The sequence below is a fragment of the Microcaecilia unicolor genome, chromosome 1 (assembly GCF_901765095.1).
Source record: "Microcaecilia unicolor chromosome 1, aMicUni1.1, whole genome shotgun sequence".
NCBI classification, from domain to species: domain Eukaryota; kingdom Metazoa; phylum Chordata; class Amphibia; order Gymnophiona; family Siphonopidae; genus Microcaecilia; species Microcaecilia unicolor.
This window is the reverse complement of record NC_044031.1, coordinates 80075612-80102267: the sequence shown is the minus strand read 5'-3', so window position 1 is coordinate 80102267 and position 26656 is coordinate 80075612. Positions and strand designations below refer to the sequence as shown.

Below are 26656 nucleotides of genomic sequence, written 5' to 3'. Positions count from 1 at the left end.
AGGTCCCCTCGACTCCTGGACCATCGTCGGGTTTGAGACAATCTACTCTGCAATTTCCCACGGCGCTACCGGGTCCTCTCTGCACATCGACTCCCTCTGTAAACGTCGACGTATTGACGTCGATGGGAAGCGGAGATGGGGCTTCTCTGAGCCCCGTGGAACGCAGGGCTCCACCACAGCCGGGGAGTGAGTTATTTTCAGCAGCCCGAGCAGAAACGGACACCGGAGTGTTGAATCCGCAACTGTTAGAGGGGAGGACTGTTGTCAATCGGATTGGGACACAGGACCAGGCGTTTTCGGCCGATTTGGCCCTAAAGGTATTACCACAGCATATTGTGAATAAGTTATCACGTACTGAGTCCCCATCCCACACCTCGGTACCAGCAGGTGGAATAATTAAACCCTTAAATGTGACGCTTGAGTCACTTTGGGATATGGTCTATGACACTCACTCCTCTATGCAAAAAATGTTGCAAGAAAATACTAATGATATTAGAATTCTTTCTGAAGCCGTTCTGATACAGGCACAAGTGACTGCGCAGCAGTCCTGTAAGACTGAAAGTTTGGACATTAAAATTCAAGAAATGGGGACTGTGGAATCCGTTATGGTTAAAGATAGTAATTTTCTACATAAACGGTTAGAATACCTAGAAAATCAAGCTCGTAGACTTAACCTTCGGTTCCTTAATTTCCCCAAATCTCCTTTAATTTCTCCAATGGACATGGTGAAAAAATATATGACGGATTTACTGGGAATGGATAAAGACTCATTGCCTCCTATAACTCGGGCTCATTATATCTGGAACACTAAGGGAACAAGGGGAGAATTTCCTATACGAGGGACGGAGGCAGAAATGAATCTTACTTCCTTCCTGGAAAGTTCTTTGGAAGTAATCACTCACAGGACGACTATGCTGGTCACTTTTGTGTTGGAACCAGACCGGAATGCAGTACTAAGGCTTTCCCTGAGACATTTAGATAGCTTGTTTATGGGTTCCAAGGTTAGGATTTTTCCAGATTTATCTAGGCCAACACAAATGAGACGCAGGGCCTTTTTGGAACTGCGACCCAGAGTTGAGACCATTAAAGCAAACTTTGTATTACGTTTTCCTTGTATTTGCAATGTAATGTTTGAAGGTAAACAGTTTCAATTTGTGGACCCTAAACAGCTTAAAGATTTCCTAGATGCTAGAGGTGAAGTGAATGTTATATGCCCTCCCACACAACAGGCTGGAGTATAAACAGAGAGGTAGCAACTGCGTTATTAATTTAATACTTTTGTTTAAAAAATTTTCCTATCTTGGAACCAATTTCTTTCTTTTATGTGGACAAAAAAAATGTTCTCATTGTTTCCTTATGTGTTAATTGAAATGTTTTTCTGTTTATGGATCTAAATGTGAATTGCATGGTCACATTGTATTGTGTATCATTGAAAATATAAATAAAAAAAAACAAAAAAAAAAAACAAAGAGGGGCATAATCGAAAGGAACGCCCAAGTTTTGCTGAGGACATCCTCGCAAAACGTCCTGGTGGAGGGGCGGGGAAACCTGTATTATCAAAACAAGATGGACGTCCATCTTTCATTTCGATAATACGGTTGGGGACACCCAAATCGCAAAATTTAGGTCGTCCTTAGAGATGGTCATCCCTAGACTTGGTCGTTTTTGATTTTCGGCGATAATGGAAACCAAGGACGACCATCTCAGAAATGATGAAATGCAAGCCCTTTGGTCATGGGAGGAGCCAGCATTTGTAGTGCACTGGTCCCCCTGACATGCCAGGACACCAACCGGGCAACCTAGGGGGCACTGCAGTGGACTTCACAAATTGCTCCCAGGTACATAGCTCCCTTACCTTGTGTACTGAGCCCCCCAACCCCCCCCCCCAAAACCCACTACCCACAACTGTACACTATTACTATAGCCCTTACGGGTGAGGGGAGGCATCTAGATGTGGGTACAGTGGGTTTGTGGTGGGTTTTGGAGGGCTCACATTTACCACCACAAGGGTAACAGGTAGGGGGGGGCCTGGGTCCACCTGTCTGAAGTGCACTGCACCCATTAAAACTGCTCCAGGGACCTGCATACTGCTATGATGGACATGAGTATGACATTTGAGGCTGGCATAGAGGCTACTACTACTACTACTTAACATTTCTAAAGCGCTACTAGGGTTACGCAGCACTGTACAGTTTAACAGAGAAGGACAGTCCCTGCTGAAGGAGCTTACAATCTAAAGGACAAGTGTACAGTCAGTCAAATAGGGCAGTCAAATTGGGGCAGTCTAGATTTCCTGAATAGAGGCATAAAGGTTAGGTGCCAAAGGCAACATTGAAGAGGTGGGCTTTGAGCTAAGATTTGAAGATGGGCAGGGAGGGGGCTTGGCGAATGGGATCAGGAAGTTTATTCCAAGCATAGGGTGAGGCGAGGCAGAAAGGGCGGAGCCTGGAGTTGGCGGTGGTGGAGAAGGGTACTGAGAGGAGAGATTTGTCCTGTGAGCGGAGGTTTTGGGTTGGAACGTAAGGGGAGATGAGGGTAGAGAGATAATGAGGGGCTGTGGACTGAGTGCATTTGTAGGTTAGAAGGAGAAGCTTGAACTGTATGCGGTACCTGATCGGAAGCCAGTGAAGTGACTTGAGGAGAGGGGTGATATGAGCATATCGGTCCAGGAGGAATATAAGACGTGCAGCAGAGTTCTGTACGGATTGAAGGGGGGATAGATGGTTAAGTGGGAGGCCAGTGAGGAGTAGGTTGCAGTAGTCAAGAGAGGTAATGAGAGAGTGGACGAGAGTTCGGGTGGTGTGCTCAGAGAGGAAAGGGTAAATTTTGCTGATGTTAAAGAGAAAGAAGCGACAGGTCTTGGCTATCTGCTGGATATGCGCAGAGAAGGAGAGGGAGGAGTCGAAGATGACTCCGAGGTTGCGGGCAGATAAGACGGGGAGGATGAGGGTGTTATTGACTGAGATAGAGAGTGGAGGAAGAGGAGAAGTGGGTTTTGGTGGAAAGACGATAAGCTCGGTCTTGGCCATGTTCTGTTTCAGGTGGCGGCTGGACATCCAGGCAGCAATGTCGGATAAGCAGGCTGATACTTTGGCCTGGGTTTCCGCAGTGATGTCTGGTGTGGATAGATAAAGCTGGGTGTCATCAGCATAAAGATGATATTGGAAACCATGCGATGAGATCAGCAAGCCCAGGGAAGAGGTGTAGATTGAAAAAAGAAGGGGTCCAAGGACAGATCCCTGAGGAACTCCAACAGAGAGCGGGATGGGGGTGGAGGCTGGCACAAAATATTTTTAAAGAGTTTTTTTGAGGGTGGGAGGGGGTTAGTGACCACTGGGGGAGTAAGGGGAGGTCATCCTTGATTCTCTCCGGTGGTTATCTGGTCAGTTCGGGCAACCTTTTGTGGCTTGGTCATATGAAAAACAGGAACAGGTAAAGTCATCCAAGTGCTCGTCTGGGGAGGAAAAGCGGAGAAACCGTGGGGCACTGCAAAGAAGAGAGAGACTACTGGTCTGGAGGAAGAGAAAGACGCTGAATTTAGAAACTGCTGATCCAGCTGTTAATAGTAACTTCTGGCTGGGGAGGCTTAGCCTCCCCAAGCCTCTAATACAGGGCGCCTATGCTCTTCAGCTTGGCAAAGAAACGACTGAGGGGGGATATGATAGAGGTTTACAAAATTGTGAGTGGTAAATGTACATTGACTTTTTACTCTTTCAAAAAGTACAAAGACTAGGGGAAACTCAAAGAAGTTATATGGTACTATTTTTATAACAAACAGAAAATATTTTTTCATGCAATGAATAGTTAAGCTCTGGAACTCGTTGCCTGAGGATGTGGTATCAGCAGGCAGTGTACCTTGGTTTAAAAAAGGTTTGGTAAAGTTCCCGGAGATAGATATCGTCAACTCAGTCCTCAGAGGGAACATTGCTCCTGGGTCCTGCACATAGAATGGGGAGCATTCTTGAAAATGCTTCTCTGGAGAATCTGGATTTCAACTTTGGCTTTCAGAATTTCCCTCCCACTTTTTTCTATGTCATTGGTACCCACATGTGCTAAGACAGCTGGCTTCTCCTCAACACTGTCTAAAATCCTATTTAGGTGATGTGTAAGGTCTGCCACCTTTGCACCAGGCAAGTAAGTAACCAAGTGATCCTCCGGTCCACCAGCCACCCTGGTATCTACATGTCTAATGACTGCATTGCCAACTAAAATAGCAGTTCTAACCCTTCCCTCCAGGGTAGAAGCCCCTGAAGACATATCTGCAGTATGAGAGGATATTGCATCCCCTGGAGGGAAGGTCTTGGCTACAGAATCACTTCCTGGTTTACTAGGGTGATGAGCAGCAGGGTTGTTCTTTTTCATTCTCCTCCTCTAGGTAATCTGAAGGGAAGAGGAGGGGAGAGAGTATGCCAGAAGTAGAACAGAGTACAGAGTTCTAGCTCCTGGCCAGCCTGATTGAGATGCCCCCCCCCCCACCGATCCACATTTCCACTTCCTTTTTTGTCTACAAATTAAGCCCTGATATCCGGTAATAAAATTATTAGCATAGTACATGGAAAGATGTTTTTCTTAGACTATAAAGATTGTTCATTCAAGTCTGTGTTTAATGTGTAGTAATCTCCATGAATATGATTACAAATACTACTCACATTTTATTAAGATTTACCTTTTTGTAATTTTAAATGGTGCCTTAGCTAGTTGATAAAGCATTGATGAGACCAGGATTTAAATCCAGTTTAAGAGCCTGGGCAAAAAAAGTTAAGGGAAAAACACTCAGTCCTAGGGCCAGTGGATGGAGCTTCAGTATAAAATTCCGGAGCGTGGAATACTCATTAAAGAAAATGTCTCATTCATAATGTTTACACTTACTGTAGATACTTGTGAAAGGTTCCTGCCCACAAGAGTGCCACAAGTGGAGCTGAACGTCACTCTTGACTGGTCAAAGGGACTCTTGTTAGAAGGTTAAGATTTATTTTGGCAACCGTCAGCACTCAATTACACCAAGAATACTCTGTGCTTGAACCCCCTCACAACACCCACTGCTTTCCCAGAAGAGAACACTTTGCCAGGATCAGTGTTTGTGTATATAGAGAGATCCAAATAAAAGAACAGTCTGCAGGGGGGAGAATCTGCAGTTAGTCAAGCACTATAATCAAATAGGCAAAGAAAGCACTGCAGTAAATACAGCTTCCAATGACAGACACTGTATGTAAGAGTAATAGGAACAATTGCAGATTGGAGTTGCTAACATTCTTATTTTTATGCCCACATTAACCAGGTTTAACTTGGCAGGATGATTATACCCAGCATGTTATTGCCAGTGAACTATCCAATATCCCTAAAGTCTACAGCCCGTATCCTGAAACAATCTCGTCTGATGGATCCAACAAACCAAGGTAAATTTCTTGCTTTCTCACTATCCACATTGTTGCTGTTGTGCTGAATGGAGGCAAATTATGAACTTATGTTGCTAATAACGTAATTGATGCATTTATTGCTGAAATCCTGGCAACAGTAGTTGTCACTTCACAAAAGAATCTGTTTTGTAAGTATTGATAATGCTTTAAGAGCAACATTTAGATTCTTGAAAGTAGGTTAGGACTGTGGCCTCTACTCTATGACTTTCAGTGGTGTACAGAGAGTTTTTCATTTGAGAAACTGTGTCCTGGAGCTGGGCTGACTGTCTTTGCAGGATAAGAAAAATGTCAGTGGGTCTCTATTCCCAGATGTTCCACCATTGGTAGTGGCTCAGACCATAAGAGCCAACTTTTCAAAATTATTGGGGGTGCTAAGCCCAATGGAAATAACCCCTCCCTGGACACATGCAAAGGAATTTTCTCAATATTGGGGGTGCTCAAGCACCACTGCACCCACAGAGTTGGCTCCTATGGCTCAGACTGAGTGGCCTCTGGGTCTTTCTATTAAGTAACCATTGATGGCTCTTTGGGATGATTATTTTGTATATACGTTTCTCACTATAAAATAGTGATGTATCGTATATACAATATATCAATGAGAAAATTATTTAGAATCCTTTTCTTCAGTTCAATATTTTTATTCAAGGTTTTTGAGATATAAAAGCAATTAACTAGTGAACAAATGCACATGGGAATGTGTGGTGTAACCAATATAAAACTCACAATACTCAAGCAATATAAATAAGCTTCAAGATACTAACATAGTCTAGAAATTATGAAGTAGAAAAAAAGCCAAGTAATGTTAAGGGTAATGTGAGAATTCAGCTAAAGGAGCCCAAACCTTTTCATATGATTGTAATGCTCTTGAGTGGTCCACCGCCACTCTGTTATATTTAGCTATTAAGCATAAGGAGTTCCACTATATAAGATAATCAATTTTGGACAAGTCTGTCCAACAATGGCACACTGTCTCAATAGGAATGTGTAAAAGGATCCTAAGCAGCTTGGCTTTGTATCTGTCGATAGGCCGAGGCAAGCCATCAGGGCCTAGAATTAAAAGTTTAAACGAGAAAGGTTTATGACAATCCAGAAGTTGGGATATGGTTTTCCATACAGACATCTAATAAACCTTTGAGTGAGGACAAGCATATGTGGTATCTCACCATACCTTATACTATGAGTTTATCTTGTTGGTCAGGCTGGATAGATCAGACAGGTCTTTATCTGTTGTCATCTACTTTGTTACCATGAGGTCAGTTTTGTGACTAAAATGGCTAAAATTGGTGTGACTCGTGTATAAGTCAAGACCACACACACACACTTCTCCCTGCCTCACTCACTACCCTTTCCGTCCATCATGTCCTTCTCCCTGCCTCACTCATACCCCACCACACATATCCAGCATGCTCTCTCTGATGCCCCTCCCCCAACCACACATAGGGGTGTAATTTTCTTAGTGTAATCATAGGTTAAATATATGAATTTGTACCTTGGAAGGAGGTCCGAGGTATGGAGAGGCTCTGAGGGTAGCTGCTGGTGCTGCAAGAACAGCCCCAGCTCTGCTGAAACCTTGCGAATGAATAGGCTGCATTGCCATGCCTATGTGATAACATCACACACATCCATGGCAATGCAGCCCAGTCAGCCCCGAGGCGAATCAGGGCCTTTCCTGTAACACTGTTCCTGGGATCTCTGCACTGTCAAGTGGCCAGGGAGTTGTGTGGTCCATGCGAGAACTGCGACCATCACTTGCATCTACTGTCAGTGCCTCTTCGTACCTTGGACCCCCTCCCAAGGTACAAATTCATATGGATGTTACCGATATAAGATGACCCCGTTTTTTTGGATGATTTTTCTAGCACAAATTTTTCAACTTATAGTCAAGTAAATACAGTACTGAAAGAAGCATGCCCTTGCACATTTGTGTGCCTGTAGTTATGCCAGGTCCATGACTGATGTAACTATGGGCCCATGGCTACAGGGTTATGCTAGTATTCTATAATGACATCTGGGCACTCAGATGCTGTTCTAGAATAGACCCTCACTGTGCAGCATTGGGGCATCTAAAGAGAGGCACCCATCTGTAGAATTGACACCATAGGGGAGATTCTATATATGGCTCTAAAAACTCAGAGTGGAAATCAGTGCCAACTAAGTGAATTCTATAAGCAGAGCCTAGATTTAGGTGCAGTATATAGAATACTGATTTCTCAGCACCTAAAACTACATGCCTCCATTTACACCAATGAAAATGTGGTGTAAATCCCAGCGTGTAGATTTAAGCGCACGGGGCCATATTCTACAACTACGAGCGTAAACTTCGGAATGCCCATGAAACGCCCATTTCCTTATCCATAACCATACCCCTGTTCACCTGCATGTGTTAGAAATTAGGGACGTTGCTTTACAGAATACGCTTAGCGATTTGTGCAAGCAAATTCTAATTAGTGCTCATTATTGCTTGTTAAGTGCTGTTATCAACACTAATTAGCTTGTTAAGCCATGTGTATTGTTATAGAATACGCTTGGATTTTGGCACGGATCTCTAGGCTCACTATATAGAATCTGGGGATAACGTGTGATTGCTTGCATGCAGATGAAAAACTGACCATACATTATCTAAAATAAATATGAGCTGTGTGAAAATAAACTGTTCTGAGAACTGTCCCGGATTTCTCTTATCCAAAATGAGTAATTGTCATCCTTCTGTTTGACTGTATCCAACTTTTTGAACAAATATACTGATTTGATGCATGCAGGATCTCCCCCCTGGACAGATATTTTCATTAGGAACTCTGGTTCAAAATTATGAATTAATGGAATTTGTTATTGGTCTTATGGAGCATTAATCTTCTCTAGTAAATTATCTTTATTTTTTATGCACAGGGCTTCAAAGCAGAGTACAGAAAATGGAAAAAATTATGAACTGGAGAAGGATGTGAACTTTGCCAAGTCACTTCAGCAATACCTGGGATTCATGCCTCAGTCAGCAGCACTCTCGAATCTGTATCAGAGGACAAAGGTCCAAAATCCCCCAATTATGGTAACAATTGTTGCATAAAAAGCAAGATTTAAACCAAGCTACAAGTATCACAGACAGAAAAGAAACAATGCATGCTGCCATGTTCTTAGATACGACACCACAGCTACTGACATTCTCAAAAACGGCTTTCATTTTAGTACACATTTCCGTTAATTTCCTTAAATTCATTTTATTATGAATCTTGAAAGCATGTTTGAGTGGCATATAGTTCTGTATCGTAAAAAACAGCAGTGTGCATGGTAGGATCCAGCAATGAAGCAGCAAAGGGTTTCTCATGGAACTTATGGGCCTTTTTATGATAATACGTTAAGGACCTGATTCTATGCATGGCGCCTAAAATTAACACACATTAGATAATTACGCCTAAGCAAATTTACATGTGGTATTTAGAATACGCTTAGACGTAGTTCATAAGCATAAATCTACGTGCATCCATTTGTGCCAACGAAAAGCTGGTGCAAAACCCTGTACATGGATTTATGCACACTGGTCCATATGTTATAACAACGTGCATAGATTTTGGAATGCCCACAAAACGCTCATTTCCACACCCCTAAGCATGCCCATTTTTGCCTGCGCACGTTAGAATTTAGGCGCACTACATTACAGAATATGCTTAGCAATGTGCATGGGTAATTCTAATTTTTGCCAATTAGTGCTCGTTATTGCTTTAGAGCTGTTAACGCTTCACAGCTTGTTAAAACAATTAATCTGTGCACATAGTTATAGAATACGCCTAGATTTATGTGCAGAACCGCGTATAACTCTAGGCGCACTATATGGAATCCAGGGGTAAGTGCTTAGGGCTAGATTCTATTTTTGGTGCCAAAAAATGCTATTCTGTAAGCTGCACTTAAAGTTAGGTGTGGTTTACAGACTAGTTCTTATGCCCTGGATTCACACTTAACTTTAGGCACAGTCATTTGCACCAACTGAAACATAGTGCAAAAGTACTATCTCTATTATTCTGTAACAACACCCGTTAATTTTAGGAACACCCCTGTTCCACCATGCCCCTCCCATTTCAACATCCCCTTTTTCTAAATTCAACGTAAATTCATGCAGGTAAAGTTCAATTAAAATTAATTAATGCCAATAATTGCTTGTTAAAAAGGCAATTATTGGCACTAATTAGCTTGTCATTTAATTAAATTGTGCATGCAATTTTTGGCAATTTTTACAGAATAAGGGAGCAATTCCATGAAGGGCTCTATAAGTTAAGTGCCCAAAATCCAGGTGCTAAGCTAGTATTTTATAACAGCAAATTTGTGTACCTAATGCATTATAGAATACTAGTGTAGGTTGGCAATTAGGCGTCAAAATGTAGGTGCTGCCAGTTATGCCTACTTTATTCAGGTGTAAATGTGAGTGCGTAAATGCAGCAGTAAGGCACCTAACTGATAATATTCAATAAAGCGTGTGCTGAAATAGTCAGAACGCCCATGACCCATCCATGCCCTTCCCATGTGAATGCCTATCCTTTGCAGTGACATGCTAGAATATGTGGAGGGGCATTTTTGAAAGGGACGTCCAAGTTGCAATTTGGACGTCCTTGCAAAACGGTGAAATCCAGGGGCGGGGAAACCCATATTTTCAAAACAAGATGGACGTCCATCTTTCATTTCGAAAGTACCGTCAGAGACGTCCAAATCCTTAAATTTGGACATCCCTAGATTTGGTTGTTCCTAGATATGGACGTTTCTGACTTTTGGCAATTTTTGAAACAAAAGACATCCATGTCAAAAACGTCCTAATGCAAGCCATTTGGTCATGGGAGGAACCAGCATTTGTAGTGCACTGGTCCCCCTGACATGCCAGGACACCAACCGGGCACCCTAGGGGGCACTGCAGTAGGTTTCATAAATTGCTCCCAGGTACATAGCTCCCTTACCTTGTGTGCTGAGCCCCCAACCCCCCCCCCCCCCTCCCAAACCCACTACCCACAACTGTACATCACTACAATAGTCCTTACGGGTAAAAGGGGCACCTAGATGTGGGTACAGTGGGTTTGTGGTGGGTTTTGGAGGGCTCACTGTTTCCTCCACAAATGTAGCAGGTAGGGGGGTATGGGCCTGGGTCCGCCTACCTGAAGTGCACTGCAGTACCCACTAAAACTGCTCCTGGGACCTGCATGCGCTGTGATGGACCTGAGTATGACATCTGAGGCTGGCACAAAATATTTTGAAAGATGTTTTTTGAAGGTGGGAGGGGGTTAGTGACCAATGGGGGAGTAACGAGAGGTCATGCCCGATTCTCTCCGGTGGTCATCTGGTCATTTCGATCACCTTTTTGTGCCTTAGTCGTAAGAAAAACAGGTCCGGGTGAAAACATCCAAGTGTTCGTCAGGGACATCCTTGTTTTTTTCGATTATGGATCAAGGACGTCCAAGTGTTAGGCACGCCCAAGCCCACCTTCGCTACGCCTCCGACACGCCCCGCGTGAACTTTGGCCATCCTTGTGACGGAGTGCAGTTGGAGACGTCCTAAATTGGGTTTTGATTATACCGATTTGGACAACCCTGGGAGAGGGACATCCATCTTCCGATTTATGTCAAAAGATGGATGTCCTTCTCTTTCGAAAATAAAACCATTAGGCACCCGCTTATAAGAATAGCGCTATAAGGGGCACTTTTATTAAGCCGCGGTAAAAGGGGCCCTGAACTAGCAGTGGCAGCTGTTTTTGCCGTGCACTAGGGCCCCTTTTACTGCAGCGGGTAAAAATGGCCAAAAATGAAATGGCCATATGCTAAATTCACACTTGGAGGAGGGAGCACTTACTGTCAGCCATTGAGGCATTGCCCGAATACCACCAGGTAATCCCCTGAGGAAATATTTTTCAAATATTTCCACTAGTGCTGGAAATGCCACACACTGGGGGTGGAACTACTGCTGGCACCCATGTTGGGCCAGTGGTAGTTCTGGATTGCCGCACGGCAAGCCCGCAGTGGGCTTACCACTACTTAAAAACGGGGCCCTTTAGTGCACTAAGGGACCCTTTCACTAAGCTGCAGAAGGACTAAGTTGCGGGTAGCAAGTGCCAAATCAACACTACCGCCGGGCTAGTGTAGGTGCCTGGTGGTAATTTCAAAGGTGGCGTGCACTGTTTCCCACGGTAGTAAATATTTTTCTATTTTCTATCATGGGGGGCATTCCCAGTGGTAATCGGCAGTGTGGCTACATTGGCGCACGCTACCCGATTACCTTGCGAGTTGTATGTGAGCCTCACTGCTAGGTCAATGGGTGGAGGTAAGGGCTGAGACAGTAGATAGCCGCTCGCTACTTTTAATTTTAGTGCATAGTCATTTACCGCCTCACTAAGAAAAGCCCTTTTTCCTAGCCATGGTGTAAAATGCCCCAGCATGCGCCAAATTTACATATCCAGACTACCGCATTCACTTTTTACCGCAGGTTAGGAAAAGGGCCTCTCAGGCACCTAACTATTGTTTTTTCCCCATTTAGGCACTTAGGAGTCCTTTTAGAAAGGTGCTCTAGCATTTTTAGCTCATGCGTTAAATATGTATGCGCTAAATGCTATGTTTCTATGGGCATCTCTAGCCTTTAGCATATGCTAATCATTAGCACACGCTAAAAACACTAGCATGCCTTTGTAAAAGGACCTTTTAACTACCATTAACTTCTGTTTGAGTACAAAACGTTAGGCGGTAAAAAGTGGCCTGCGGTAGTGTAGGCGTGTGTATTGGGCGCGTGCCAGGCCAGATTTTAGTACATCTACAAAAGAGGGCTTTTTTTTTAATGGGATGGGAAAAGGGCCTGCAGTAAAAATGAAACCAGCGTGCACTCAAAACCGGCCTGAGCCCTTAACGCCACCCATTGATCTAGCGGTAAAGGCTCACATGCTACAATTGCTGTAAACAGCACACATAGGAGGAAATAAATAAATAAATCATCTACGTATTATGGGTGCGCCAATTCTGAAATTACCGCCAGGAGGGTGCACTGGCCTGGTCGTAGTCTCATTTGGGGGTACACTGCATGCGCGTAGAGTCTACCGCATCTTAGTAAAAGGGCCCCCTAGTTGGCATCTCAAATTTGGCACACTGGATAGAATTACCTCGTTAATGCATATTTAACACCCAGAAACAGGCTACTGCCCAACCGTATTAATAGTTTTCTCAGTAGTTTGCTTGTTACTGTGTGTTAAACTGTGACTGTTTCAGGATTTTGCTGTCAGGGAGTACAGCAAGAGCAGAGAATGGGCATGGAAGTGTTAGTCAGCCAGCCCATTATACCTACCACGTGCTAACTGGTTAACGCTAAGCAGGGGCGTAGCTAGACTGCAGATTTTGGGTGGGCCTAGACAAGTGGGTGGGCACCAAGTGTTCTACCCCCTCCCCCACCACCTTAAAAATATATCTCAGCTGGCGGAAAAACACTGCTCTCCACCTTGGCAGCCTGCAGCAGGCATGCGCCAAAAACTGAGCATGCACAGGTGCCAGCTTAGGAAGCTCAGACTGCTGAAGTGGAGAGCAATGTTTTCAGCACCATCAGGGGGAGGTCTTCAACTGGCAGAGCTTGGGAGCTACCACTAAATGAGTGCTGCTGTTAGGTGGGCCTGAGTCCTAAGTGGGTGGGCCCCGGCCCACCCAGGCCCACCTGTGGCTACGCCACTGACGCTAAGTTAATGCAGGCGCACTTAGCACCTCCTAAATGGGAGGCAGGAAGTGGTCCCATATTAGCTCTCAGCAGATACTGCGTGCTAATGGGAACAACACATGCCTGCAATAAAAAATACTAGGAACGCTCCTTCTTGATGCAGCATTAGTTTGGGGTTTGTTGTGCGTTAAGCATTTTAGTAAAATGGCCTCTTAGTCACCAATTTCCAAGTTGCTATCACTTCATTTTTTATATACTATACTAGGTCACTGATAGTGAGAAAAGCTATTTAACAAATCCTCCGTTTTGTGCCCTGGACCACACCCCTCTGAGCTTCTGAACCCTATCCCATAGCAAGACCCAAATATGGCTGGAGTGATCCTGCCCTATGGCTGTACTTTGAAAGAAAAAAATGGAATAACTCCAAAACAAAATGAAAAAACAAAACAAAAACCAACAACCCTGAAACTACAAAGCAAAATAACTCTAATTTCTACAGATTTACACAGGGCACAAATTGTTGGTTCAATTTTGATTTGTTTCATTTTTTTCCCCAGTTTTCAGGTATCTTTTTTCAGTTTGTTTCACACATTCCTATTAATGGAATTTTTCTTGACATGCTATTTAGATTTATGATACACACTGATTGACACACCACACCATTAATTCATCAGTTAGTGTGCATTAAATCAATTCAGCATGCACTAAAAGTTTTAAGACTCACTAACAAATTGAGCAGTCTTTTTACTAAGCTGCACCAAGCCCTAACATGGGCTTAGCATGGCGAAAAATGATTACTGCAAGACCCCCTGCAATAATTCCCATGTTAGCCTGCGTTATTTATATTTTTTTTGAAATATTTTCAGGGAGTATGTCATGGGTGGAGAGTGGGTGTTCCTGTGCTAACCAGCTAGCATGTGAACATTACCACAAACTAACTTATTAGCGTACGGTTAACACAGGAGCATTTACCACCAGTGCTCCCCTGTTACCACAGCTTAGTAAACAGGCCCCTGAATGTGCACTTACAAAGGCACATCATACAAATTTCCATAAAGCTGGAGTAGACTAATAGCTATTGCAGTGGGTTGCATACCAGGAAGCCAGGGTTCACATTCCCAGTGATGCTCTTTGTGACCTTGGCAAAGTCATCTAACCCCCCCCCCCCCCCCCAATGTCTCAGGTATAAACAGGGGGAGAATATTCAGCCCACAGCAGACAGCATTTTTAAAAATCCCGGCCACCATGATTATTTTATACCTGGTTATTCAATATCGGTATCTGGATATGGCTGGTGCTGAATGTTCAGGTATAATTTGGCTGCCGGCACTTATTACTACTACTACTACTACTACTTATAGTTTCTATAGCGCTACTAGATATATGCAGCACTGTACACTTGAACATGAAGAGACAGTCCCTGCTCTACAGAGCTTACAATCTAATTAGGACAGACAAACAGGACAAATAAGAGATAAGGGAATTACTAAGGTGGGGATTTTATTTATTTACGTCAATTTACGTCAATTTATATACCTTATCTTATTGCAACTGCAAGACAGAACGGTTTACAATTTGTAAAATAGAAAAAGAACAATACAACATTATATGTACAATTTGGACAAACAATGGAACTCCAATCATTACAGCAAAACCAAAAATTAGCTACATAAGATAAAAACAGTATAAAACATGTTTTAGTATACAGGAAAGCACCGCAAATACAGAACTGAGTACATAGTATAAACTACACAAACATAAACAGTACAAATTAAGGGTACTGAACAAGTGAGTAAGGGTTAGGAGTTGAATCCATCATCAAAAAGGTGGACTTTTAGCCTAGATTTGAAGACGGCCAGGGATGGAGCTTGACGTACCGGCTCAGGAAGTCCATTTCAGGCATATGGTGCAGCAAGATAAAAGGAACGGAGTCTGGAGTTAGCAGTAGAGGAGAAGAGTGTAGATAAGAGAGATTTACCCAGTGAACAGAGTTCCAGGGGAGGAGTGTAGGGAGAGATGAGAGTGGAGAGGTACTGAGGAGCTGCAAAGTGAATGCACTTATAAGCCAATAAGAGGAGTTTGAACTGTATGCGGAAACAGATAGGGAGCCAGTGAAGTGACTTGAGGAGAGGGCTAATTTGAGCATAGCAACACTGGCATAATATAAGTTGTGCAGCAGAATTTTGAACAGATTGAAGAGGAGAGAGATGGCTAAGTGGGAGACCTGTGAGAAGCAAGTTGCAATAGTCTAAGTGAGAGGTGATAAGAGTATGGATAAGGGTTTTGATAGTGTGCTCAGAAAGGAAAGGACGAATTTTGGTGATATTATAGAGAAAGAAGTGACAGGTTTTAGCAGTCTGCTGAATATGTGCAGAGAAGGAGAGAGAGGAGTCGAAGATGACCCCAAGGTTACAAGCTGATGAGACAGGGAGGATGAGAGTGTTATCCACAGAAATAGAGAATGGGGGAAGAGGAGAAGTTGGTTTAAGGGGAAAGATAAGAAGCTCAGTCTTGGTCATGTTTAGTTTCAGATGGCGCTGAGACATCCAGGCAGCAATGTCAGACAGGCAGGCTGATACTTTGGCCTGGATTCCTGCTGAGATTTCTGAAAGAAGATCGAAATTACATGGCACTAAGTCTAGGATGTATGGCAAGTGTTAGCAGTAAATTTGAGAGCCTTCTCCGGAGTAGCCCCCACACTCTGGAATGCATTGCCTGAAAGGCTCCGCTTAACACAAGACTATCTCTACTTCAGGAAGCAGGTGAAAGCTTGGCTCTTCAACCAAGCCTTTAATGGAAGAAGTAACTAACTTGTTAGTCTCACTCACACACACAAGGATTGACTCGGGCTGCACATACTGCAGCGGGACATGTTTATCCACTCCTAGCCTAACTGAGATAATATTTAACCATCTCTCTGACCTCATGTGCAACTTTCTTCAAATCAGTCACCTTACTTTCAAATTCTTCCTACTTTCTTACTCATCTATATGTTACAACTTTGCCTTACCCTTCACTACCAATTATAATGTTCTATTATGTATTGTATTGTCATTTCAAGTAGTATACCATGCCATATTTTGTATTGTTACTTGAATATTTTTACCCCTGTAATCACCTATTGCTCATGTTTGATCTATTCTTACTGTACACCGCCTTGAGTGAATTCCTTCAAAAAGGCGGTAAATAATCCTAATAAATAAATAATTTGCCACTTACCTGTAGGAGTGAAGTTAATTACTATAATGGCACGCATAAAACTAACTCATTTGGATATATTACCCCCAACAGAGCCACCAGAATTTCCCCAAGTGCCTTCACTACCCTTGGATGTATCCTGCCAGTCCCATCACTTTATCTACTTTTAGTTTAGCTAGCTCCTTATGAACAAACTCTTCTGAAAGTAATTTGATGTCTACCTCACTTTGGGCTTCTTTTGCAAAACCGCACTAATGATTCCCGGTGTGGCAAATGAGAGGAAGCCTATAGGAATTGAATGGGCTTCCTCTCAATTGCCGCACCAGGAATTGGTAGTGTGGCTTTGTAAAAGAGGCCCTCTGATTCCTGCTTGTTTTCTGTGGTCCTGCTCCTGGCTCTTCATTTGTGAACATAGAACATAAATGTTTGTTAAGCACTTTAAAAATCCAGCAAAGTCCCTGGAGTGAAAACTTCATTGTGTTTTTCATCCACATAAAAGTGCATGAGAGTGATTTGAATACCAAGGAGGCAGTGCATGAAACTCTCTCTCATAAATATTCATTGCGGATATCCTGAAAACCTGACTTGCTGGGGTGCCTCGAGGACCAGGTTTGATCTCTTTCTTTATGGGAATTGTGGAGCTGGCTAGTTGAGGTAGTGTGTGAGGTGGATTTGATGATGCAGTTCCTACTCATAGTACGTTGGTTTTGTCAGGATTTCTTTTCAGGTCCAGGGAACAGAACCAGGTGAAGAGAGTATCAAAGGCTTTGTTCATCAGCGAATATGTTGATGTTGTGTCTCAGTGTAGGAATAAGAGAATAATGTCATCTGCATAAGAGAAGTCTGTAATTTCAAATGGGTTCAGGATTTTGCTCATGCCTCTGAAGTAGAAATTGAAGAGGATTGGAAATAGAGGGGAACCTTGTGGTACCCCACGTTGCGTGGTCCAGAATTTGGATAAGGCATTTTGCCATTTGACTTGGATAGATCTGTGCTGTAGGAAGCCTGTGTTTCTCTAACACATGCTACTAAAGATTTAGGGATAAAACTGGTTTCATTGTTTGATTTGGAGTCACATATTAGTTTGCTCACATGCTGCACCATTCTAAAATAGAATCTGATGGGTGAACCTCGCCCATATTTCGACAATAGGTCTTTTTTAAAAAAGTGATGTCCTCATGACTGAATTACTTTAATGGCTCATGCATGGACCCTCCTGCCTGGCTCACAGATAGGCTTTGAATGGTTCAGAATATCACAGCAAGTATTGCACTGGGGTAGCCTAGACATACTGCTGTTAACCCACTTTTACTTTACCTGCATTGGATTCTAATTAGTGAGCAAGAAGCATTCAAATATCAACTCTGCAGGGACCTTTTTCTGTCATAAATTAGCCTTTTTCTTTTCTTTTTTTTTTTTTTACCAACAGAAACACAAAATCAACATCACAACAAATGATTTGCTGTACGTGGTTAATCCTCGCTTTCTTTACCTCTTTTGTTTTGCTATTCTAAGTGCTATTGACTGATAGTTTTTCTCTTCAAGTCTGTAATAACAGAGTACTAAATGATTTACTATTCCTTAGCAATAAAAGAATAGCAATATTTACTATTTGCTCATCCTGAGAAATTGAGCTGAACTGTGTTCAATTAGTATTGTATAATAGGAGCGAATTGAGATAATAGCAACAAGGGGAAGGAGGTGACATATTTATTAATTAAACAAACAGTGCACCATTTTCTAAGTCATTCAGTGTAGTTTGGTTCTTTCATGAGCTTCCTGATCATATAAGCATTTTTTCTTTGTCTGCCGACTCTTCCTGCTAGTTCATAAAATTCATGTGCAAATTGTGACTGTGCCCAAATGCTTCCTCTGAACACACCCAGGGCCCTGTTTACTAAGGCGTGTTAGCATTTTTAACATGCCTACAATTAGTTTGCACGCTAACTGTTAGGTGTCTATAGGGATATTGTAGGTGCATACACAGTTAACGCGCGTACATAGTTAACACACCTATAACGTGGATTACTAAACAGGACCCCTAGTCTAAAGTCACAAGTACACACCTAATTGCATCACATCACTTTGAATGCATGTTTATTTCTTTGGATTTTGCTCATGGTGAGTTACATTCAGGTACACTGTGTATTTCTCTGTTGATGGAGGGCTCATAATCTAATTTTGTACCTGAGGCAATGGAGGGGTAAGTGACTTGCCCAAGATCACAAGGAGCAGCAGTGGGATTTGAACTGGCCACCTCTGGATATCAAGACCAGTACTCTAACCACTAGGACACTCCTCTACTCGAATAGCACTGGTTTCCTACTGGTAATGCTAATACATTTTATGTAAATGCACAAAAGTTTAAAAATTAAGAGGGGTAATATTCAGCTGCTGTGGTTTAAACACTGGCCACTGTGGTTACTTTATTATATTAATATTCATTGCCAGTAACTGGCTATCAGCCAATGCTGAATATCTGGGTATAATTTGTCTAGCAATAGTTATCCGGGTATAGGCGATATTCAGACCGGCACCTGGATAAGTAACCAAGTAAAGTTAGCAACAGATAGCACAAAGAAATAAAGTAGTCCAAAAATGAGATTCAAAGTTTATTATAAAAAAAATATATGCCCAGCCTTGCCACATTTCACCTAATAAGACTGCATCAGGGGTCGGTGGATGTTTTTAATTCGCGAGAACAGTATGTCAAGTCTTCCAACGTAAGAATGAAAATTAACCAACCACTCTTGAAATGTCATTTTGACTTGTTTCAGTGGAAGCAGTGGTTCCCTGCCCTCATTTCATGAGAAAGGCATTTATATAGTGGTTGGAACTCCTTTTTGGACTATCTGTTGCTTCCATTTTGTAGGTTAACACCTGTTCCCTTGTTCTAGCTGTCTGAAGGCAGTTATCTGGTTAGCAGACTGAAAATCGCCATTAACTTGGTACGTGGGAACCTCTATACGAACTCTAATATGAACACTCACTCGTCAATTGTAAGTTGCCTTTACCTCTAAAGGTATTTTCTTTGTCAAAGGAGAAACCCTCAGAAACCTAATGGATTTGAAAATCCTAGGTTTACACCAGCATATTGGAATTCATATAGATTTACCTGATTTATCACTGGTCATATCTGCATTATTTTGTTAAGTGAGAACCTCTCCCAGACTCTGCCTTTGCATTTCCTGGATAGTTTCTAAGTGGTCTATCTAGATTTTTAGTGGCAGTATCTGGGTAATGCTCCACTAGATTGGAGGAGTAGCCTAGGGATTAGTGCAGTGGACTTTGATCCTGGGGAAGTGGGTTCAATTCCCACTGCACTGTGGGAAAGTCACTTAACCCTACATTACACCAGGTACAAAATAAGTACCTGTATATATGTAAACTGCTTTGAATGTAGTTGCAAAATACCACAGAAAGGAGGTATATCAAGTCCCATTTCCCTTTCCCCCTAAATATCCAGATTCACAGTGATTAGGACTTATCTAAGTAGGAACAGCTCCTGCTGATTATTGGTCCCTTAAATTTTAAACATTCTCATTGGAATTTAATGCTCATTGTATTATGTAGCATTAATACTTAAGAGGCTTCGTGTAATCTATTAACATGGTATAAGTTAGCTGCACCTCAGATACAGTAGTTAAATTTTGGGGCCTTTTAAGTTTACCATAACTTACCACAACTTAAGTACAATAAGCACAATGTCTGTGTAATAATTGCAGGGGGCCATGCCCAGCATCTACTCTGCATTTGCTGCACAGGGCAGAGACTTAGAGCACAATTCTACAAAGGGCATTAAAATTCAGACACCAAAAATCTGAGCACTAAGCCCTTATTCAGAAATCTTATTCCTTACATACCTACTAGAGGCTTACGTTATTCAGATCAGAACTTACTCATTATACTCTTTTTCCATTATATACATCTTTAATAACTCTATAGCAAGCTATACACAGTCTTATTGAATTCTTTAGTTTAAGGTAAAAACTTCAGATCCCCCGGTGCTGTTCTTTTCTCTTTTGAACAGCACTGCTCCGCTATGCCGCTGGGTTTTTCAAGCGCACGACAAAATGGAGTTACTGCCCGGCTACCGTGTGGCTTTTGTGGTAATTTCATTTTTGGCACGCGTCTGATACGCACATCCGAAAAATAATTGTTATTTTCGAATACGCATATTGGATGCATGCCAAGTGGCATTTGACGCGTGTAGGTCATTATCACCCAGTTACCGCATGGCTGGCAGTAAGGTCTCAGACCCAAAATGGATGCGCAGCAATTTTGATTTTGCACGTCCATTTTCGGCAAAAATTTTAAAAAGGCATTTTTTGCAGGTGCTCTGAAAAATGATTCTGTGTGCGCCCAAAACACATGCCTATTTCAGCGCCCCTTAGTAAAAGAACCCCTCAATGCATGCCAGTTGCTTTGTGACTCACCCTTGGCCTACCCATGCTCCTCCCACATGAACGCCTCCTTGCAGTTACATGCTGGACCACTTAGACACCAAGTTAAAGAATAGCACCTAGGTGCACTTATACACATACCTGCCGTTTCACCCTCATTTTGGCACCTAACTGCCATTGTAGCATAGATGTTATGCGCTAAATTGGCACCTAACTGTTGGTACACTATATAGAATGAGGGTGTTACTACACAGGCAGTCCATTACCTGCCATAACATAAAACGTGGGAGGGCCTGTCCTACAGTATCTGCCACTGCATGTAATGTGGTGGGATCCACAGCACAGTGATGAACCTTGTCCCCTGAAAACATTCCCTCTGATCCAGTCCTCCTTCCTTAACCCCAAAATTCCAATTCCCCTTCTGCACCCCCATGTCAGAAATCCCTCCAAATTCCCCATCCAACTTCCTGACACATTACTGCAGACACAACCACCTCAGACCCCTACTCTCTCTCCATATTCTGATCCTCCTGGATCCAACTTAGGGGTCAGTATTGGTGGGGCAGTGGTCCAAGGCAGCAGTAATCCCCCTCCGCTACTCTGGGTTGGCACCAGGGTATATAATGGCACCAATGGTAATCACATGGTATCACTGTTAGGGGTCATCCTTGCTACAGTAAGCAATAGGGATGTACATTAATACATATGTTTTTGGTTCAGTAGTGTGCCTTAAAACATTAGTGTGCATTAAATTGATTTAGCATTAGTTAACCTATGGAAACATGCTTTGGGCAATTAGAGCTCCTTAAAAAGTTTTAGTACGTGTTATAAAAAATCTGTATTAAAACAAATGTTTGAAATGAACCAAAGTAAATCTGAAAAAAAAATAACAAAGGAACCCGAAATTGCCCTGTGCACTTCCCCAGTAAGCAGCCTTACACTAAGTAACAAGTTGAATCTTCAAGAAATGAGTGATATTTAGTTTGAGGAACTCTGTAGCTAACAGCAAGTATTTTTAAGAAGCTAATGAACAAGTGTTTCATCAGTCCTATCTTGCTTCATGGTGCTTATTGATCAGCTGTGTGAAAGGCAGACATGTATTCATTCATTCTTGAAAAGTGAAAATTTATCAGTTACTCCAGTGTGTGTGTGTGAGGGGAAAAAAAACCCTCATACACACTGGCAAATAATCAGTGTTGCTGAAGTCTGCTGTTGGGAAGCCCGCAGTGATGTCACCACCCATGGGTGTACTGAATGTTGCCATAGTGACTGGTGCTTAAAAGCCAAGGCTGAAGAGGTTGTGGGGGAGGGAAAAGCTAGAATAAAAAGCCGATAATCTAGAGAGGAAAGGTGTATAGAAACAAACCGTAGGGTTCTTTTCAGCATCCTACAATTAAAAATGCAATGCTTAATGCTATTTTGTGCAGAAATGTAAAATAAAAGGGAAGGAAAGACAAATAAAGGGAATACAGGGAATAAGTATTTAAAGGCTGATGTTCAGATTGGGTGGCCATTTTTTAAAGTTAAATGAGGCAACAGTGCTTAACTTTAGGCATATATTTATTCAATGGTGCTATCCATTTTTAACAAGCTAACAAGCTAACAAGCACTGCTAAACATAAGAACATAATTATAGCCATACTGGGTCAGATCAATGGTCCATCTAGCCCAGTACCCTGCTTCCAACAGTGGCCAATCTATGAACTTTTCCTCCAGGAACTTGTCCAAACCTTTTTATAAACCCAGATATCCTAATCGCTGTAACTATATCCTCTAGCAACGAGTTCCAGAGCTTAATTGTTTGTTGAGTGAAAAAATATTTCCTCCTATTCGTTTTAGAAGTATTACCATGTAACTTCATTTAGTGCCTCCTAGTCTTTGTACTTTTTGAAAGAGTGAAAAATCAATTCATTTTTACCCATTCTACACCAATAAGGATTTTGTAGACCTCAATTATATCTCCCCTCAACGGTTTCTTTTCCAAGCTGAAGAGCCCTAACCTCTTTAGTCTTTTTTCATATGAGAGGAGTTCCATCTCCTTTATCATTTTGGTTGTCCTTCCTTGAACCTTTCCTAATTCCACTATATCTTATTTGAGATACGGTGACCAGAATTGCACACAATACCTAAGGTGAGGTTGCACCATTGAGTGATACAGAGACATTATAATATTCCCTCTCTGAGGGAGACAGAGAGGTACATAGAGGAGACCTACAGGGATGTTGTAGAGAAGTCCCACCTCCAGTCAGGTAGCCCCTGTGCTACCTTGGAGGAGGGAGGTCTCCTAGAAGGAGAGCATCACCCTGGTGAAGTAGGAAGTACTCCTGTAGCCAGGACCTGCCCACCAGGGGATGTATTATCCTTTCGCACCGAGGATATATCTCCAAATGTTGCCCGGGAGGGAAAGGTTAGGACAGCTGTTGTACTGGGTGATTCGATCATTAGGCATATAGATAGCTGGGTGGCTGGTGGACGTGAGGATCGCCTGGTGACTTGCCTGCCTGGTGCGAAGGTGGCGGACCTCACGCGTCACCTAGATAGGATTTTAGATAGTGCTGGGGAGGAGACGGCTGTCTTGGTACATGTGGGTACTAATGACATAGGAAAATGTGGGAGAGAGGTTCTGGAAGCAAAATTTAGGCTCTTAGGTAGAAAGCTGAAATCCAGATCCTCCAGGGTAGCATTTTCTGAAATGCTACCTGTGCCACGCGCAGGGCCCAAGAGACAGGCAGAGCTCCAGAGTCTCAATGCGTGGATGAGACGATGGTGCAGGGAGGAGGGCTTTAGATTTGTTAGGAACTGGGCAACATTCTGGGGAAGGGGGAGCCTATTCCGAAAGGATGGGCTCCATCTTAACCAGAGTGGGACCAGGCTGCTGGCATCGGCGTTTAAGAAGGAGATAGAGCAGCTTTTAAACTAGAAATGGGGGGAAGGCCGACAGTCGCTCAAAAGAGCATGGTTCGGGATAAGGTATCTTTCAAAGATATCACCATAACAGGGAAGATAGAGTATCCTGATAGTGAGGTTGCAAAAGAGATTGTAGTAGATCGGGTATCTTTAAATAACAATAAAAGATTGCCAATTAATACTGTCAAGTACTAAGCATGATGTACTTAGGAACAACAAACATAGTTTGAAATGTCTATATGCGAATGCCAGGAGCCTAAGAAATAAGATGGGGGAGTTGGAATATATTGCACTAAATGAAAAATTAGATATAATAGGCATCTCTGAGACCTGGTGGAAGGAGGATAACCAGTGGGACACTGTCATACCGGGGTACAAATTATATCGTAGTGATAGGGTGAATCGGATTGGTGGAGGGGTAGCATTGTATATTAACGAGAGCCTTGAATCAAATAGATTGAAAATTCTGCAGGAAACAAAACACTCCTTGGAATCACTGTGGATTGAAATTCCATGTGCAAAGGGGAAAAGGATAGTGATAGGAGTGTACTACCGTCCGCCTGGCCAGGACGAACAGACGGATGCGGAAATGTTAAAGGAAATCAGGGACGCAAACAAACTGGGCAACACAATAATAATGGGGGATTTCAATTACCCGCATATAGACTTGGTTAATGTAACATCTGTACACGCAAGGGACATAAGATTTCTTGATGAAATCAAGGACAGCTTCATGGAACAGCTAGTTCAGGAGCCGACAAGAGAAGGAAAAATACTAGACTTAGTCCTTAGTGGTGCTCATGATCTAGTGCAGGGGGTAACGATACGAGGGCCGCTTGATAACAGTGATCATAATATGATCGGTTTTGATATTGGCATTGAAGGAAGTGAAACTAGGAAATCAAGTACGCTAGCGTTTAACTATAGAAAAGGTGATTACGACAAAATGAGAAAAATGGTAAAAAAAAGACTGAAAGGAGCAGCTCGCAGAGTAAAAAACTTGCATCAGGCGTGGATGCTGTTTAAAAACACCATCCTGGAGGTTCAGGACAAATATATTCCACGTATTAGAAAAAAGGGAAAAAAGACTAAACGTCAGCCGGCGTGGCTAAACAGTAAGATAAAGGAAATCATTAGAGCCAAAAAACAATCCTTCAGAAAGTGGAGAAGAGAACCAACTGAAAGTAACAGGATAGATCATAAGGAATGCCAAGCCAAATGCAAAGCGGAGATAAAGAGGGCAAAAAAGGACTTTGAGAAGAAATTAGCGTTGGAAGCAAAAATACATAGTAAAAATTTTTTTAGATACATTAAAAGCAGGAAACCGGCCAAAGAGTCGGTTGGGACGCTGGACGAAAATGGTGTTAAAGGGGCGATCAAGGAGGACAAAGCCGTAGCGGAGAAATTAAATGAATTCTTTGCTTCGGTCTTCACCGAGGAGGATGTGGGGGGACACCGGTGCCGGAAAGAATATTTGAAGCGGGGGAGTCGGAGAAACTAAACAAATTCTCTGTAACCTTGGAGGATGTAATGGGTCAGTTCAGCAAGCTGAAGAGTAGTAAATCACCGGGACCTGATGGTATTCATCCCAGAGTATTAATAGAACTAAAAAATGAACTTGCGGAGCTACTGTTAGAAATATGCAATCTGTCCCTAAAATCGAGTGTAGTACCGGAAGACTGGAGGGTAGCCAATGTTACTCCGATTTTTAAGAAGGGTTCCAGAGGAGATCTGGGAAATTATAGACCGGTGAGTCTGATGTCGGTGCCGGGCAAGATGGTGGAGGCTATTATTAAGAATAAAATTGCAGAGCATATACAAAAACATGGACTGATGAGACAAAGTCAGCACGGATTTAGTGAAGGGAAGTCTTGCCTCACCAATCTAATGCATTTTTTTGAGGGGGTAAGCAAACATGTGGACAATGGGGAGCCGGTTGATATTGTATATCTGGATTTTCAGAAGGCGTTTGACAAAGTGCCGCACGAAAGACTCCTGAAGAAATTGCTGAGTCATGGAATCGGAGGTAGGGTATTATTATGGATTAAGAACTGGTTGAAAGATAGGAAGCAGAGAGTAGGATTGCGTGGCCAGTATTCTCAGTGGAGGAGGGTAGTTAGTGGGGTCCCGCAGGGGTCTGTGCTGGGTCCGTTGCTTTTTAATGTATTTATAAATGACCTAGAGATGGGAATAACTAATGAGGTAATTAAATTCGCCGATGACACAAAATTATTCAGGGTCGTCAAGTCGCAGGAGGAATGTGAACGATTACAGGAGGACCTTGCGAGACTGGGAGAATGGGCGTGCAAGTGGCAGATGAAGTTCAATGTTGACAAGTGCAAAGTGATGCATGTGGGTAAGAGGAACCCGAATTATAGCTACGTCTTGCAAGGTTCCGCGTTAGGAGTTACGGATCAAGAAAGGGATCTGGGTGTCGTCGTCGATGATACACTGAAACCTTCTGCTCAGTGTGCTGCTGCGGCTAGGAAAGCGAATAGAATGTTGGGTGTTATTAGGAAGGGTATGGAGTCCAGGTGTGCGGATGTTATAATGCCATTGTATCGCTCCATGGTGCGACCGCACCTGGAGTATTGTGTTCAGTACTGGTCTCCGTATCTCAAAAAAGATATAGTAGAATTGGAAAAGGTACAGCGAAGGGCGACGAAAATGATAGTGGGGATGGGACGACTTTCCTATGAAGAGAGGCTGAGAAGGCTAGGGCTTTTCAGCTTGGAGAAGAGACGGCTGAGGGGAGATATGATAGAAGTGTATAAAATAATGAGTGGAATGGATCGGGTGGATGTGAAGCGACTGTTCACGCTATCCAAAATACTAGGACTAGAGGGCATGAGTTGAAGCTACAGTGTGGTAAATTTAAAACGAATCGGAGAAAAGTTTTCTTCACCCAACGTGTAATTAGACTCTGGAATTCGTTGCCGGAGAACGTGGTACGGGCGGTTAGCTTGACGGAGTTTAAAAAGGGGTTAGATAGATTCCTAAAGGACAAGTCCATAGACCGCTATTAAATGGACTTGGAAAAATTCCGCATTTTTAGGTATAACTTGTCTGGAATGT

The 26656-nt window shown here is 42.7% G+C and overlaps 1 protein-coding gene across 1 annotated transcript in view; it reads left to right on the top strand.

The window, feature by feature from the left end:
• Positions 1–26656, top strand: part of PTPRN2 (protein tyrosine phosphatase receptor type N2) — a 1688755-nt gene that overhangs the window by 412374 nt on the left and 1249725 nt on the right. The window contains 2 exon segments of the mRNA XM_030198706.1: positions 5279–5396; positions 8304–8460. Coding sequence (XP_030054566.1) covers positions 5279–5396; positions 8304–8460 — 275 coding nt within the window.